Source organism: Colletotrichum acutatum (assembly GCF_030867785.1).
Source record: "Colletotrichum acutatum strain CBS 112980 chromosome Unknown BDZ83scaffold_35, whole genome shotgun sequence".
Taxonomy (NCBI): Eukaryota; Fungi; Ascomycota; class Sordariomycetes; order Glomerellales; family Glomerellaceae; genus Colletotrichum; species Colletotrichum acutatum.
Window position 1 is genome coordinate 265035 of NW_026849029.1, and position 17285 is coordinate 282319.

Consider the following 17285-nt stretch of genomic DNA (forward strand, 5'->3'; position numbering starts at 1 on the left):
AGATGCTGTTTGTGTTGCTTGGCTTTCTGGCTATCTTGCTTGATACAACATGTGACGCATGTTTCCGGGGCTAGTGGTGATGATGTTGAATTTCGAGAGACCCTAGGTATCAAGCCACGTTAGATCTGGCCGGCACGGAAGTATAGGTTCTCAAGGAGATATTCTTAAAAAAGAATTTAAAAAAAAAAATCGGTTAAACGGCTGCGAGTTCGCATAACCACAAACGATAGATGTCGTTCTTTTGCCAGCGTGGTATATTCAAAGATGTTTAGAATCAATCTTGGGCTATAACGATGATGTATATTTTATTGAGCGTTGCAAGGCCTTAGTGACAACTCACCACAGCTTGATCGCGAATCTTCAGGAGGCCTGTATCCCAGCACCCGTCAAGTAACAACGAAGACGCTGGAACAAATCTCGCCCTGCATCTGAGAGCACCAGGACACGTCGATCTGTGCTGTACAGCCAAAGTCGCAGCAGACCGAGTGACCAGGCTCAAGATGAAGGCATTACTGCAAGTCGTAAAGCTGTTTCTCAGTTAAAGTGACCTCAGATACGAAAGCCATCCATATGTATGCTGCCGCTTTTGAATTTCGAGCTGCCGGGAGGCAGGATATTAAGATCATGACCTCGTGCTTCTCGGGCTAATGTCAGGGTTTACCTCATGACGAGTACTGGCGCAAATCATAGGAGTACACCATGAGAACGGATGTTGAAAGAATTGTACTAACTTAAAGAGCTTTATATCCTCGAAATAAAATTACCGATTTCCACATGATACGAGTGTCATGTCTGAATATTACCAGGAACACTGCAACTGAGAAGCGTGTGGAATCACTGTACTTCACCGCATAGTCGAGAACTCCCTATCGTCGTTGTGCAACATCAGTCATGAAATACCAGAGAGAAACGTTTGGATCAGCCATGTCATTGTTTTGTCTGTTCAGAGACTAGTCCAACATGTCCGAATTGCTCAGCCTGTCTTAGATGGATCAAAGATCGTTGACAGCGCACTCGGCGACGATCACGACTATGAGTTATTCTGCATGCGCTTGAGGCGCTCTTCGGCGGCCCTTGCTCTCCTCTCCCGGTCGAGTTTCATACGCATCTCCGGTGTGAGGCCTCTAGCTTCTTCCACTCTCTTCTCTTGCGCCGTCTTCGTAGCCGCTATAGCCGCCAGACCGCCAGACTTTGGCTTCCTGCCATCAACTTTGGGTCCTTCTACCCGTAGCCTCTCTTCCTCGGCACGCCTTCTTGCCGTCTCCTGTTCATCCTTCTCCTTTCTATCTCTCTCGTCACGCTTCTCAGCATCCGCCTTACTCAGAGGTGCTGGTACGCGTGCGGTCTCCCAATCCCACTTGTCCTCGCCAAGCTCTGATCGCGCCACCCGGAAAGCGTCTCTTGTTGACCTGTCTCCTGCAAGTTCAAACGCAGTCTTGCCGTCTTTATTGGTGATCAGAGGAGATGCACCGCCGCGTGTGATGAGGCCGAGAACTAGAGGCGCAGCATTCTGATGAGAAGCCAAGTGGAGGGGTGTTGGTGAATGGTGATTCTGGTCTGCCGGCTGAAATTGGAAGTCGGGAGACACGTCATTGGTCTTGAGGTAGGATAGTAGGGCTGGAAGTTTCGAGCGCCGGATGAACGCTTGAATCTGTGATGTATGCAATAGCGCAGTCTCCTCTTCTTCTGTAAGCTTTGGCTTCGTCGGCTTCGGAGCGGCACTCTTCGCGGGTGTAGGCGTCTCAGACTTCGGTTTAATCTCGTCCTCTGGGTTGATTTCTCTGACTTTTAGTCTCGTGAGCTCGATGAAAGATCTCATCAACTCGTTCTGTGTCGCCCTTCGCGTGCTGAACGGGAACCCTCGTATCCTCGCGTCGTTGTGTTTCAATATTTGTCCGTCATACGGTCCGAATAGCGTCCTTCGATTCGTTGCCCCCGTTGCTCGAATGAAGAGAAGCTCAGACGTATCAAGCAGTCCCTTCCATTCTTGGAGAAGATTCCGTACATCGTCCACCAAAGCTTGTTCGTTGTACCGACGGATGCTGGCACCGGCCGAGTGGGCATTTCCCTTGGAGTTGTCGTTGGCTGATTGCGAACCACCCTGCTTTCGTCTAGTCGTGTACCGGTGGAATGTTTTGTGAGCAAGCACGGTTGCTTCGCGATTCATTGCGCCTGCGGAAGACTTGTTCTGTCGCGGCGGCAATGCTACAACCATGGCGGCGAAATGGCCACCGCCAATCATGCACAAGAAGAAGTGAGGACCTTTGTACGCCGCTGGTGGCGGTGCTGCGCCGTCTTTAGAGACCTTTGGCGCGGCTATTGGGTCCAATTGCTTCTTTCTAACAATATCCACTAGCTTCGTCTCGTCGCGCAGCTCTTCGGGACTGAGGATAGCCCTGTAGAGGCCAAAGTATGTGTTTGATGGGAGAACTGGTGAGCTGAACCAAATCAGAGGCGGATTGCCTTTCCCTCTGTGTCGTATCGTGTCTTCTTCTCCTTCATTGTCATCTGCGGTTGGTGATGCGTACTTGTCGGCCAGCGTCGCCTGCTTCTTCAGCAGTGCTGTGAGTGTGGATTCCTTCTCTTCATCCTCAGACTCTTCTGAGTCTGATCCCGACAGACTCTCGTCAAGATCCCCGATCAACTTTTCGAATTCATTCTCGGATACCGGCTGTGCGCCACGCAGCTTCTGCTTCAAGTTGTAGTGATGCCAATCGGATTTCTGATGACTTCGCTGATCGATGACGATGGGAAAAGTAACTCCGCAAAGGGAGCAGGCTTGTGAGCCGACGAGATCGGAGGAAGATGTATCTTTCGAGGGAGGCGACGGAGGGGCCTGATCGGATATGAAGGCGTCGGACTTAAGGGTGAGTGTTGTCAGGACTTCCTGGGGAAGATCATATACTGCGACTGGGTCAGTTGACGATGGCGGGGTAGTAGTTGCAGAGAAGACGAACCGTAAAGAGGTCGCTTGAGAAGATCTGGTGCATTTTTGGCAGCCATTTTGCACTATTGGACAAGCTCCCGCAGCTGTTCCAGGTGTAAGTTGTAAAATGAGGGATTGATGGAACAGTGTTGGCCCTCGTTTTGCGACGTCGCAATGACTTAAAGCTCGAGATGGCGGGGCATCAGCATTCAATTGATGACGAAGAGCTCGCTTTCGGAGATGACTCAGCCGGTGAACATGGAAACACACAAGCCACAGAAGTTCGAGCAGGTCGCCGCCACAAAGCCCCGCGATGTGTGGCTTGATAAACTCGGTGGGGTCCATCTGATCTGAGGATGGGGTACCTAGCCACATGACACAACAACGGAGAAGAGAGCGAATACATCAGGACAAGCTTGGCGGGGTTGAACAGGGGGCATGAACGAAGCCAGCTGAAGTGACAGGAGGTTAGCGACCATCACGTCACCAAGCGTGGATTAGCTCCGTGGACCATGAGTCTGCCAACACTCTTTGGCTGAATTGCTTGTTTGGATTTCTTGGCAAACCGTAGAAGCGCCCTGTGCAGCATTGTTTGGACTGTCTTACCTGGGCTTACATGCTTATCTTGTTCCTCCTCTGCGACCTTGTTGCACATTGAGGTCGAGTGTCGGTAGTTGTACCCTCGTCATCGTCTGTCTAAGGTCTCTCTATATGGCGCAACGTGCAAGCCATGCTGGCAGAAACTTGGCCCGCGTCAGTGCACCCCTGGCCAGCTGATGATGTAACTCCACCGACGTGTGGGAAACTGCGAGCTGTATCGCGGCTCCCAATCTCATGCCTCCTTGCTGCACCTCGACTAGCTTTTGCCAAGACCAGGTAGGACAGGCAAGATGATGGTGCCCGCCTGCTGGATGCAGCTAAGATAGGTGGTAAGGTACTCGCTCTGTTACCTCTGGTCTAAGCCACTATCGTCTCCCGATGGTCTCCCCTCACCTCCCCGCCCTGGTGACGGTTCCCTGTCTCTCTTCCTCGTGCGACCTTAGTCGAACTACAAGTAGCCAAGCTATCCCATTCTTAATCCCACTTTGACCTGACTTTATTTCTCCCGAGCCTCCAAGACCGATTATCCTGATACACAATATTGACCACTACTACATCTATTCCACCAAGTCAAAACCTTCCATCTTTCATCATGGACTTCGTCAAGAACCTTGCTGGAGGCAACAACAACAACAACAACGCAGCCTCTTCCGCTGATCAGCCCGAGAAGAAGGAGTCCGGCGGCTTCATGGATAAGCTCAACGGCATGGCTGGCGGTGGCCGCGAGAGCGAGAAGCAGGAAGACGGCCTTGACAAGGGTGCGTAATTACTCTCTGTAATACACCATCACAAGACTAACATCACCCTTAGCTGTCGACTTCGTCCAAGAAAAGTTCCTCGGTCAAGGTCCTCAAGACAACGAGAGCGCCGCTGAGCAGGCCAAAGACGAGCAGATCAGTGACTTCATCCGCGGCCAGTACAAGAACACCACCGGCAAGGATATCCCCATCGAGGACAAGGACAAGAAGTACGGCCTGTAAATCATCGGGCCCGTCGTCGAACATCTCATATGAGAGGGAAGCTGCGCTACGTTGGGGTTCACGAATAAGGCGACCTGAAAATGGCAGCTAGACAACTTGGACTTGAGGAGTAGCGGTACTCAGCATAAAACATGGAAGAGGACCCTGGAATGGGACTTTAAGAATTGTACCTACCTAGTCATACCTACGAATTCACGACGTTAACGACAACGACCTATGGGCTCTGTGATAGACAATCTTGTTCCATCCGACTTTGATGCTCGTGATACTGGTTGGCAGCAGAGAGAATCCGACCAGCTCGCCATTGGCCTGCCTCCGGTGAAGTCGCAATGCATCAGTAAATGAGGTGGGAGAGATTCCTGCCTGCTGTGAAGGTCATGGATTCGGAAAAGGATGACCGCGGATACCTCGCCTGCTCGGAACAAAGCAATTGTACAAGCACTTGAAGAAGACATTGTCTTACTAGAGGCTACAATGCCAGGTGCCTACGTTCCTCTATCCTACCCTTTGTAGTGGCTCTGCTGTTTCTCGTGGAACAATGGCACCGTCCAAGTATCACAAAGCCGGACTTCCACCATCAATGCTCCGAGATAGGGCACCCACGCTGCCTGACCACGAACACAAGATGAGTCTCATCTTATAAAAGACGCCTTAGCTGCATTGCCGGTACTGTATTTCTACATTGCCTCTGACCCGTCGTATTCAAACTGGTAGCTCCTTCAATATCGACGACGACAACAACGACGAAGCTCGCCACAGACCGACTCCAAGACAGGTTCCTTCCTAAATCATCAACATTCAACAACATGTGCTTCACCCAGAAGACCATTTACACAGTATGTGCCCATTCCGCAGTTGAGCTGATCGAGTGCAGAAAGTTCCTCAAAAACAAAAACAAAACTGACCGCAATGCTTGCATCGTACCTCTCTGCCAGCACACCCAGGCCCTGGCCACCGTCCTAGGCTTCTGCCAACGCTGCGAGGTGTTTTATAGAGACAGTGACGTTTCCTCCGTCAGCGCGTCGGAACTGCTCGAAAACTACTGGAAGTTCAAGGCTGTAAAGAAATGGCACCGCCCCGTCGATCCCTTCATGGTCCCCTCCTCGGCGCTTACAGAAACGAGCATGGAGCTATCCTCATCATGGTACACCTTTGCGCGAAATGGAACGGAACTCAGCAAAGACATGGTAATGGCTGCTTCCGTGCAGTCACTCGTCTATGCTCTTGGCGAGCCTATAACACACCCTTCGTGCGATCTGTGTCGGAGGAAACATCGCACGGATGTCTGTCGGATGGCAGTCGGTGGACAGAGGGCGACTGTTAGTTGGGCCTCACGTCTAGTCAATGCCGGGGACATCTTCAAGACGTACGAATTCTCTCATCAGTTGAGCCATACCAGCAATGCGGAAGATATGCACCGAGATGGTTATGGAAACGAGTTGGCCCTGTCTTCCGAAGCGGCTCAAACACCACGACCAGTCGCTTTTGTCTCAGCAACGCTCCCTCCTCGGAACACACCATCGCGTCGCCTGAAAATTCACGAGCGCCGCGAAATTGAATTTCAGGGACGGCAAAAACTATTTGCTGAGCTCGCAGCCAACCATGAGAAGGATATCCAAAGGCTCAGGGAACAAGCAGAGCTTGAGATGAGAGCAGAAGAGGAGTTCAGAAAAGCAATAGCAGCCTCTAGTGATGCTACTGGTGTCACTGCTTCTTCTAGCTCGGTAACCTCGGATCATTTACCTCGTTCATCGTCTTCTTCGGCAGACATCGCGAGTGCCTTCTCCAGCTTTAGTGGTGTTCATTGCCCGTTGATTAACAATGACGAACACGGCAAGAATCACGCTTTGCTATGCACTCTTGACTACCATGAGTCTGCTTATGAAGCTCTGACAGGCGGCACTCATGAAATACAGGATGTACTGGAATTACGCCAAGCCGCGGTAGTGAAGCCGGAGAATAACGCGAACCTGCACTCATACTACGGCGAGATAGGTAACATTGAAGAGGAGAACTCGGGCGATCCGGCAAATTGCTATCCTGAAGACGAACGGAGCGACACAATCGATGACCTTATAAACTTCTACCTCAAGAGTTTCACTGGTGACGACGACTCAGCCAGCAACGTGAGATTGCCAGACATTCCCCCGCTTTCTCCTTTTACAATTGCTGGTCTCAATGCACCAGTCGAGAAAGTAGTAAAAAAATCTAAACCTAGCCCTAGCCCAGTCATGCTGATGAAAGTAACTGAATTTTCGCAGCCAAACCACTCCCCTGAGAACAACGGCCCGGGAAAGGAGAACGGCAAGGGTAAGAACATCGCCGGCCCCAGTCATCCGGAATTGTTGACCTCAGCCCCACTCTCGGGACCGGAGATCCGTCAGAGAGCGCCGCCGCGCCGGCCACGCGGACCCATGTATTGCCCAGAGCACGCAGGCGAAAGAGACCCAAAGTGTCACGGATGTCAGGCCGGTTGCTGGGTTGAGATTGGCTTGCCGCCCGGTGAACGCGTCGAAGAGGTAGAGCCAAAGCTGATTTAGGATGAAGGAAGCACGACGGGGTAAGGACGAAGGTAAGTTGTCTACCTAATGTAACTGCTTACGCAGATAGCTGAGAAGAACGTTTGAATGAAGCACCAGAAAGATTTCAATGATTTTGAGAAGTGACTTGAACTAGGATGAACCCTACGATGTGCTTTTATTTATGTTTCGGCTATTGCGGTATGAGGAACTACATGTCTGTGGACCATGTACGCATCCAAGCACGCCAGAAAGGCAGCCAGATCTCGCTATCCGACTCTGACTGCTTTTTGGATGGGAATCAACTCTATAGCTCTTATAATTCGCAGAGCCGAAGGTATTGCCGACGTTCTATCACAAGTTGCTGCTGAGTCACGACTTAGGGTTTGCGACGTCAGACCAGGAGCGGGGACTAAATCTAAAGCCCGAGGGGACTTACAAACTTACTCTTCTTTCGTTCAGACAACTTCACGAATCCCAGGGTCTTGCAATACTATTGAGATTTCCCAGTTACATGCCTCCAGTATAGAGTACGCCCGAAGGTTTCGATAACAATGGACGAACTTGGACAAGACCACCGAGATGAACTCGGAGATCATTCACATCAGGGGAGGCGTGCAAATCAACGCAGGAACAGAAACGCGCCGGTTCCAGAAAGCACTAGCCAGCACCGCACTGCTTGCTTTACGTGCCGCGCAGCTAGACAGAAGTGCGACCGGCGGACTCCTTGGTGAGCTCTCTCTACAAGCCCAAACCCATGAGCGAAATGATCCATCGCTGACATCGCTTGCAGCTCACGATGCGTCATTCAAGGGCACACTTGTCGCTATCCACTGAAGTCCAATCGAGGCAGGAAGGAAGGAAGCACAAAGTGAGTGAGACTGCCAGGCATTCATCCAATGGTCTGTCGAAGAGGCTGACGGGAAAATAGCAAGCCAGACACCGTTCAAAAGCTGTTGGACCGTATCAACGAAAGTCCTGTTCGGGACCAAGTCATCGTAGCCATCATCAACTCATCTAAAGCTCAGTCGCATTCTGAATTGTCAGCTCTAGACTCGTTCTCGAGTTTGAGAGACAGTGTGCCGGCTCAGTTGGATGCGGCAGTAGTGGATGAAACGATATTCCCTGCTCTCATCGAGCAAAGTGAAGAGTCAGAATGTGATGGGCCGCCGGACTCGACTCTTTCCCCGTGTCCGTGTTCAAAGCTGAAAAAGGAGAGTTCCGTTGTGTCACCCCTTCATATCATGGCAGCTGCTTTTACGACAAAGGATACGAGTTTCGCAAATCAGAATGTCGACACAGCCATGCCGTACCTGCCACTCGATGCAGTCGGTCGACGAGGCAACGAAGGTTCGATGAGAAAGAGGCTGATAGAGTACTTCAGTAAGCCGAAATAAGCTCGAACATTATGTCTTTGTCGCCTGGATTATATTGACTGATTACGATCTAGCACCTCGTGTGACCCATGATACGGATTGGTATGTCCTGGCGTCTCAGTCGATCAACAGCACACTGAAGTTGGAGACTACCGCTTGTGACCCCGTGACTGCGCGCCTGGCGGATCAAGATGACGTGTCATTGTATTTTCAGCTGTTCGTTTGAAAAGACCCGTCTTGATGATTTACTTACTGAGAAACCTCACACATAGGTTCTTCCAAACGCGCAATCCGCATCTAGGGCTCTTGGATCCCGATCTACATACCCCTAAATACGTCCGTCACGCATCCTTTACGCTATTTTCCGTCATTTGCGCTCTCGGGTGCGCCATTTCGACACGCCCGCGGGATCGAATCCTGTATCCAACTCTGCTTTCCCTAGCAGAAGCGAATCTCGCATGGTCCATAGCGGTGCCAGTGAGATCACTAGAGACGATCCAAGCAATCCTAGCGATGAAGTACTGGGCACCAATGTACCAGAAACAGGGAGACGACCCCCACTGGCTTCACATTAGTCATGTGAGATCATAAAGAGCAAATCCAACGAGGTTATTATGAGCTTACTCTAACACTCTTGTCACACAGGCTGTACAACTTGCCAAAGAACTCGGAATCAACAAGCCCACTATTATTGCTGATCTTGTCAAAGCTTTAGCCCCCGACAATACTGTCGAGATGAGAGAGCGATTCTCACGCAATCTCGAAAGGACCTGGCTATACGTTTTCATAGCCGACAAGAGCTTCGGTATCGTCATGGGCCGCTCCCCGATCGTGGCTTGGAAAGAGCTCCCGCCTTGTCCATGTCAGTGGTGGAAGAAGTCGATGACAACACCTCTTGATCGTATGATTAGTGGTATAATTGAGATCAGAGTTCAGTTGGTAAGTGAAAAGATTTCTTTCTATTTGCTGTCTCCCATCTCTCTCACTTCGATCCAGCGTCTGTGTGGACACAACATATTACAATGCTGATAGCTGAGGTGAGTAGCTGGAGTCCTTAAAGCAGTTGGAGCGGATGAAGAAGACTTCTGTGTCCATCTCGATTTGGCATGCGAAAAACTACGATGTTCTTGATCGAACATGCAAGATCAGGTGCTACGAAAATGACGCGTCGTCTACACCGACGTTGCCTATCCTAGCCTTCTACATGAAACACAGTCTCATGATTCTCAACGCGCAAGCTGCAAGGGAGTTGAGGAGACTGGGTGGAGCAACAGCCTCGACTATTGTCGCGGTTAACAGTAAGGCATTTGAAACCGCACGTCAACTTCTGGATCTAGCTTTACATGATCAAACGGTTCTTGACATTGGGTTGGGGTGGCACAACAACCAGTTCGTAATGGTTGCCCACGCCATAACGGAGATTGTCCAAGTGGGTGGTATTCCGCCATTGCACATAGTCCTTCTAGTACTGACTTATACCTCTAGGCTCTGAGTCGAGGAGATATATCTTCTGTAGATCACGAAACGGCGGCGTCCCAAATCCGGGCCATCTCGACATGGCTTGAAGAGAAAGCGCAGGCGCTTCCAGCAACATCTATAGCCAGTCTCTACTCCGCTTTCTCTCGACTCCTGGTTTCCGGACTAGGTGGAGAGGCCAGCAACGATACACAGAGAAGGCAAGATCATACTTCTGATGAGACTCCAGATAGTTTAATGACCGACTGGTCACGGGCCGTTGACGTCGCCTCTTTGAACCCAATGGATTGGCTTGATATGAGCTTTTTAGGCAACGAAGACTCGTTTGGTGGACTCGAGAATGTGGACTTCAACGACCTCAACGATAATGGTGCTCTCCGGTTCCCATGAGTATTTTCATCTGGGAGAAGTTCGGATAAGGCGAGCTCAGCCATCGACGCCGAAGGCTTGGGCCGGTTGTGGACCCTGGCACCCACAAATTTCAGATCTCCACGCAGTAGAAACCGTATCGGGTTCTCGACGCTCTCGACGAGGGTGGCAGGGAAGACCAGCCATAATTACCATCACCATCGATGGCATCCGTCAGGCTCTTCTTGTATGAGTAGCTTCGCAACCTCAATCTGTCACATACGACCATACCCATTGGAAAACTCGGGATCCCGTCCGCTCTCCCATAGATAAGCCAATGAGGGCCGGATTAGTAGTTGGGTCGGTGACGACCAGCGAATACCTGGTGTTGTATGTATTGGATTTCTTTTTGGGTGAGATTGTATCGTGGTTTTGTGGTGGTGGTGGTGGTGGTGATGCGGTGTGGAATTGAGGGAAGTTGGTAACCTTTACACTTTAAACCTAAACAATTAACTAAGGCCAACCCTTTTTAAACCGCAGGTTTTATAATCTAAAAAAGAACGTGACCTAATACTTAGGAAAGAGTATAAAAAGGTCTCGGAACGTTTTACTATACTAGGACAAGTATTGCTACTATCAGTACTACTTTCTCTATTGCTACTGCTGCTTCCGCCTCTGTCCTTGTCGTGCTTGGCCCGATCTCTTTGATATATACATCGCCGAATACTCTAGGCACAAACATAAACACCAGCAGACAATAATGGGTAACACAGGCATCTGTTGTACTCAGCCATCTTGTCAACGACACAATGGCCAACCTCAAGTTTTTTCGCCAACGCTATGCGTAGTAAGAAGAAGAGGATCTGCAAGGTGCGCGAACCCAACAACATCATGACGGGAGACCCTGATGAAGAGGTTGGACCATGATGAAAAGCTGGTATCTAGAACGGACGCGAGCCAGGCCGGTACAGCGGCAGCCTCAAACACGGCCACCGCGAGCTTGACAGAAGACCAACCTCAATGGTCTCGAGATGAGAAAACTCAAAACGGATTGATAACTCAATGGCTAACCTTACATGGCCACTCGCACGCAGCGTCCAGATCGGAAGTCTCTTATTCCAGCCACACAAGCACGATCACAATAAAACCGGCCTGTTCACTGATATTCTATATATTTGGTCATGACTGGATCATCTTTCATTCTACAATAATCATATACGCCCACACCAGAAGATTCATCTTCCTACCTCGATCTTTTCATCGTCAGAATAATCAAAATCTCGGTTTCCCAACCCAAATCTTCTGTACCACTCGACAAAAAGCATTGGTATTCAAAATGGGATAACCTGCCCAGAGAAATTCGACTTCTTATCTGACAGAAAGTGATGCAGGATGGTTGCCCACTAGCTCCCTTGGCCACTGTGTCTCGAGAATGGCAAACAGATATCGAGCGACACAACTTTGCTCGAATCAGACTCACTCTGTCACGCCTCGCCAACTTTCGTGCCATAATTCAAAGAAACCGAACTCTCGTCGGCTACATCCGGTTCTGCCTGGAACTCGACGAGTACGACTGCACCACGTGCGCTCTTTCGCCCGGAAGGACGATTTCAGATGAGTTTGAAGAGGCACTTGCGATCAGCGGCACAGATAAGTGTCCCATCACCGCGTCATTCCAGGACCTTTTCTCAGTTCTCGGCAAATGGGAACCTCTTAGCGATTGAAACTTGATATCAGTCTATACTCACCCAACGACTCGGATTATTGGTTCCCATATCTGACCTTTCTGCCTGATACGCCTTCGGATATACTAGATGATCATACTATCGAGAAGGCGATAGCGAATCGATACTATCACGACCCTGAGGATGGCTGGTTACACGGCTCTCGACACCTCGTCTCACCTCCTTGGAGCCTCAGGAAACTGTCCCATCTATTTATGGAGCAGGGACCGTTTGACAGTGACGAAGAAGAGCTTGAGTGGTGGAACAAGCTCTCACCAGTCCCAGCCGTGACCAGTTCACTTCTTCGACAACAAAGCCGCCGGAGATGGAAGCCAGAGTCGCTGGCACACATGTTTGCCCGGCTTCCGAGACTCCAGGAAGTCCACTACGAACCGTGGAGGGAATGGGATAACCCGACGCAGAATTCGACAGGCAGAGGTAACTTATTGCTGCACAACTCTCGCGGGCTGATTTTTGAAGTTCTTGCTCGCTTTGATATGCGTACTTAAGTGAGCATATATTGATAGTCATCGATTTCCGCGTGCTTTAGATTACCATATTGTTTTGGACTCTATCCGAAGTTCCAACGATAGCCTCAAATGACTCGTCGTCTTCGAGAACTTCAACCAACAGTACCCAGCCAATGAGCGAAGACGCGAATTCCTCTCGGGAGAAGATGTCGGGACACACGCCCTTCGCAAGCCTATCCGAGATATTGGCGAGATGATCACGCTCACCAGCCTCAGCCTCGAACATCTCGCAGCATCGTACATCGCAGACGCCAGCCACTTCTTCGAGACCCGTCCCGACTTGGCGTGGCCGAACCTGAAATCGCTTGCTCTCACTGCAAAGGTACTCACGTGTCATGAAGACTCAATTGAGATTGACGCCCTAATTCTGGCAGCGGCGACAGTAGCTGAAAAGGTGCCCCAGTTAGAAACAATGGAGACTTGGAACGGGCGAAAGGGGTTGGCAGTGCTATTCAGGTACCAAGCTTTCCGTACCAAGCGGGAAGCTGTCCTTTCTCGGAGAGGAACGTGGATGTTGGCCATGGACTCATCCGTACTACAGACATGGCAAGCTGTGATGCATCAGTATGATATCTTGAGACTCAGAGTGACTGAGGAACGGCTGAATGAAGCTAATTTTAAGTCTCACGGGGATACAATCCAGTACTTGAGACCCTTAGGCCGAGTCATTCGGCCCGTGTCGTTGCAGCAGATCCAGATAGAACAGAAAGCCTCGGAAGGGGTAGCCACAGTTGAGTAGCAGTGGGAAAGAGTGATGCTACGACATTGATGTTCTTTCAGCTCACACTGCCCTATGAATTTCCAACCCCGTCAACACTTCCAACGGGGAGGCCGCCGCCATCCTCGTCGTCATCCTGTCATCACTAAGCCATCTTATCAAAGTCCATCATATGTAATCTCTCCATCTCATAAAGCATCTTGAATCCCGAAAAGCGATGACCAAAGGCAAGAGCGATTTTCAAACCAGGCAAGACTGCGACTTTCCGAGGACCGAATAGCTTCAAGCCACGAAAAAACATCTCCATCAAGAGCACCCATGGTAACGGGCCCGCTAGGCAAAGGAGATTGAATTGGGAATATCAGATCACAAGAAGCAAGTATTTGAGTCAATATCATCTCCTCCGATGATATTGAGAACAGCAACCCTACTTCTCTGACGACATCGATGATATTGAAATACTCATTTACCTTACTTTGCAGTTCGTCCACAGATCAGTCTGTCGGACCAGCAACTTTTCTGGGCATGTTCAATATTTCAATGTTAGCGAGATTGCCTGAGAACTGATTGAGCCGCGCTGCTCGCAAGGATCGTTTGATTTCCCAACTCATCTTTGTTCAACCTCATTCAGTCATCAAACTGAAGTTATCACATACGCCGCAATTCGACACGGTCTTTGCGAACAATAAGATTTCAGAGACACATAATCGCGCATTTTAAAATGCTATCTGTATTGGCTACGAAATCTGACTTCATGCGTCACCGTCTCACTCCAACGAACTTTCACAACCTCAATAGGCACTCGAACCCTCGCAGCCGCCAAGGCTGGGGATCTACCCCAGATCAGCAATAATCATGTGATACAGGTATCCGTACCACGGTGCTCAATTTCGATCTACAGTTGTGCTGTCAAGATTCGGATTAGGGTTTGGGCACCACACATGTGATGCGACTTCAGCTTTCGGCGAAAATGCATCATCTACATGAGATCCCGATTCAAGTTCACGGCCCATAGACTCCAACTCGTCACCGCCTCGAAATTCTGCGTGATCGACTTCTGAACAATTCGATCAAAGTTCGAAAGGGGAGTCTCCGCCTCCAAGAGTGGACCGCCGGGAGCGCTCCCAGGCTGTAAGAACTTCTTGACGTCATGCCACGATGCTGATTCTTGACATATCGTAGGATGTTTCGCGAGTGATGCTAGGCAAGGTTTACGTGGCAACATTCACCAGAACCGAAACTCATTAATTGATGAAAGGGTCACATTCTGAAAATCAGCATGCGAGCCGCGCGGTGTCAGAGCTGCCAAAAGGGCTCGAGCCAAGCCTGACAAGTCAGATCTGTGGGCGGGAATGAGCCTTGTAGACGAGTAGATCGCTGTTGCCATGCTCCTGTTCCACTCGTGCGAGGGACACTAAACTTGACCACTCCGACTACAAACTAGGCAGAAACCCTGGGAAAAAGAGATGCAGGAACACTTGTTGATCTGTTTTGATGCTTGCTTTTTGCCACCGGGCAATCCGCATCTACAGTTTTCGTGGCCTGCGATTGATCGAGTGAGGGAATACCCGAGCCTGGAAAGAGATCAGCAAAGCACGGGCGATCGTTACCCCTGAGGCTCCATAACAGTGATTGTTGTCGTTCTGTTCCTCTTTGTAGGAGAAGGGAGGGGGGATCATCTTGGAGTCTCCGGACTGCCCAAAGCACATGACTCCTTCTGGCCCACAGCACGAGCAGCATTACGGATAACTTGGGCCCCTTTCCAGGCTGCAATATCTGCAAGTCGTGACCCCATTCAGGAGATGCGCATTTCAGCGAGGGAAAGATAACAAGATAGCAACACCGTATACGAAAGATTCTTGACGCCTCGCGTACGTTCGCTGAGATGGGCCTAGAGCCAAGATCACGTCGCGTTGATAGAGGGTCGAACATTGCGCGGCAAAGCGGCACATTACAACCCTTCAGGGCTGTAAATAGAGTTGTTGAGAGTACTGAACGGTCGATAGCCTCGGAGAAAAGCGCGATTCCTCGCATACGATCTCAGCTGGTCCCTTGGCCTTGGCAGGACTGTTCCTCGGGAGCTGAATGACAGTTTCCCAGTGTTTCACCGACCTGCTTTGGGAAGAAGGCGTCTTCTTCGGAAATGAAGCTCTCATGCCCGTGTGTCTGTCAACCACAAAGGTTGCGTCAATGCGGCCTAAGAATCAAGACGGGCGGCCTCTGCCCTGGCAGGAACCTCATCGCGATGGCAGAGGCCGTCGAAACCTAGAGACGTCGCGGAAGCTGTGCGGAACCCGTAGCGCGGCGCAGTAGGCATGAGCGTTCGAGATGCACCCTTGGGAAGAGTCTGCGGGGAATGGCCCTTGCCGTAGATCTCGGAGACCAAGGCGATCAAGTGGGCTGTGTGTCGCGATGGAGTCGTCGAGATGGACCTCGCCACGTTGTCAAGTCGCGATGGCGTCGACTGGTCCCGACGCGTTGATGAAACCTCTGCAGACAACGGGCCCTAAACCTGCGCGTTCCTGAAATAGGGCATCTGTTCGCGCCTTAGCTTCAGGGAAACTCGGTTTCTGGGACCATGATGGGATGGCAGAGGCCATAGACCGTGGACCGTGAGTCTAGAGCATAGACAGTCTGTCTGAGCTCCATTGCGCTCGGTGACCGGGACTCGATGGATAGCTCAGCCTCGGGAAAGGAAACCCGCACCATCTAGACGAAAAACAGAAAGTTTCCCGCCGCGAGCCGAAGATGGAACTTGGATGTACGGATTGATAGGAGCGCATAGCTGGAGGCGTCTTCCATCAAGCCATTGTCCAAGCCATTGTCTTTTCTGTGCCACAGTCGAAATGGGGTAGACCGTTGCTTAGACAGTTATCAAGCAACCGGTTGCCGATATGGCGTCCTTCAACGAGCAGCCGGCGTTATGCCTGTTACGCCTGTGTGCTGTGGTTGCGGGTGTGGTCGTCGTTGTCGTTGGATACAAGTATGATTAGCGCGTGCCCAACGCATATTCTTGAGGAGCCCACCAGAGGCGTCGAGTGGGCTTTCAAGCCTAACAGACAGGCATAGGCCATGGTTGGTCAACGTGCGGGAAGAGGTCAAGTTTGAAAGGCGCTGGCGGGTTGTGTGACTCGTTGAGTTCATGAGGCGTCGCGAGGTGTCCGAATCGAGCGAAGCCGAGCCGGGTTCGGGCGTGTTGCTTGCATGCCGGTGTGCCCATCCCCGTTCGGAGTTGGCGGCCACGCCCTCGGGATTAGCTGCAGGGCCAATTTCCCCAAACGGGCATACACGGGCCGCATAGTGAGCAGAGTGGCGTCGGTCTTGCTCGTAGCCTCGTGTTTGAGCAGCCCGTCCCGTTGTTGAAACATACGCACTGGCATTGACTCTGGACTAAGCCATTTCAAGGCCTGCGTTTTCCCAAAGAAGTCGCCAGAGGAGCCAAGCCTGCGGGTTGGAGAATTGACTTTGATGGCGTTGCCGCTGCGGGAGCTGGAACTGCGTATGCTAGATGCAAACCAAAGAGAAAGCATGTTGGGTGGTGCTAATGGGGTAATCCACCGTTCTTTCTCTTTGGGAATGAGAAAATATCCGGCCAACCTGATGACAGAAGACGATGGTGTTAGTCTGAAAGAGGGGAATGTTTTGTGATGGAGAGAGGACCGCGTTGTGGTGGCACGTCGTATGTGGGTGAGTGCGTCCGAGACCGCCTGGGAGTGACGGGAGTCATTGACAGTGACGGAGCAGAAAAACGCACGAGGATAGCACGGAGGATTGGACAACTTGAGAGACACTCGATCGGTCTCTCGTCGGGCTCGGGACGGCTTGGGTCGATGAAAATAAATGTATACTAACACAGTCAATCAGATACGGATACACTGGAGAGAGAAACAAACCACGGAAGCCGGGGTCAAACAGAGGCATTCCGGGTCTCTGGCGCCATGAAGCAAGCAGACTGCTAGATGAGTCGGTTGTGGGTTCCATCAGATCCATCGACTGGCGCAGACAATCAAGGTCAAACGTTGCAGAAGCCAGCTTCGACGCAGCAGTCAAGGTCTCGGCAAGGGACGATCGTCAAAAGATCATTTGAT

General features: G+C 50.9%; 6 protein-coding genes across 6 annotated transcripts; 5 read left to right on the forward strand and 1 right to left on the reverse strand.

Annotated features, from left to right (window-relative positions):
• Positions 1-1030: 1030 nt before the first annotated feature.
• Positions 1031-3581, reverse strand: BDZ83DRAFT_718721 (uncharacterized protein; the record flags this gene model as incomplete). The annotated part of the gene is made up of 2 exons (XM_060512104.1): positions 1031-2970; positions 3533-3581. The coding sequence occupies 2 exons, from the start codon at positions 3579-3581 to the stop codon at positions 1031-1033; spliced, it is 1989 nt and encodes a 662-aa protein (XP_060366186.1).
• Positions 3582-4118: 537 nt separating this feature from the next.
• On the forward strand, positions 4119-4506 carry BDZ83DRAFT_718722 (uncharacterized protein; the record flags this gene model as incomplete). The annotated part of the gene is made up of 2 exons (XM_060512105.1): positions 4119-4284; positions 4337-4506. The coding sequence occupies 2 exons, from the start codon at positions 4119-4121 to the stop codon at positions 4504-4506; spliced, it is 336 nt and encodes a 111-aa protein (XP_060366187.1).
• An 806-nt stretch (positions 4507-5312) lies between these two features.
• BDZ83DRAFT_560825 (uncharacterized protein) lies at positions 5313-5837 on the forward strand (the record flags this gene model as incomplete). The annotated part of the gene is made up of 1 exon (XM_060503557.1): positions 5313-5837. A coding segment is annotated over one exon (525 nt), but the record flags the coding sequence as incomplete, so codon positions are not given.
• Positions 5838-7485: 1648 nt separating this feature from the next.
• Positions 7486-10613, forward strand: BDZ83DRAFT_617258 (uncharacterized protein). Its single transcript, XM_060508019.1, has 8 exons — positions 7486-7755; positions 7819-7896; positions 7957-8408; positions 8476-8617; positions 8674-8980; positions 9047-9340; positions 9447-9830; positions 9887-10613. Exons 1-8 carry the CDS (start codon positions 7580-7582, stop codon positions 10265-10267), a joined length of 2214 nt encoding a protein of 737 aa, XP_060366189.1. The 5' UTR covers positions 7486-7579; the 3' UTR covers positions 10268-10613.
• Positions 10614-11610: 997 nt separating this feature from the next.
• On the forward strand, positions 11611-13218 carry BDZ83DRAFT_775376 (uncharacterized protein; the record flags this gene model as incomplete). Its single annotated transcript, XM_060515445.1, is given in 7 exon segments — positions 11611-11916; positions 11943-12387; positions 12500-12510; positions 12568-12716; positions 12735-12811; positions 12821-13011; positions 13075-13218. Coding segments are annotated over 7 exon segments (1323 nt in total).
• A 2873-nt stretch (positions 13219-16091) lies between these two features.
• BDZ83DRAFT_751172 (uncharacterized protein) lies at positions 16092-17284 on the forward strand (the record flags this gene model as incomplete). The annotated part of the gene is made up of 2 exons (XM_060514019.1): positions 16092-16180; positions 17062-17284. 2 exons carry the CDS (start codon positions 16092-16094, stop codon positions 17282-17284), a joined length of 312 nt encoding a protein of 103 aa, XP_060366191.1.
• Position 17285: the final 1 nt, after the last annotated feature.

Coding starts and splice junctions, on each gene's coding strand:
- BDZ83DRAFT_617258 (XM_060508019.1), top strand. CDS start 7,580: ATGGACGAACTTGGACAAGACCACCGAGATGAACTCGGAGATCATTCA. Junction 8,981..9,046: donor ACTGGCTTCACATTAGTCAT/GTGAGATCATAA, acceptor CTTGTCACACAG/GCTGTACAACTTGCCAAAGA. Junction 9,341..9,446: donor TTGAGATCAGAGTTCAGTTG/GTAAGTGAAAAG, acceptor TGAGGTGAGTAG/CTGGAGTCCTTAAAGCAGTT.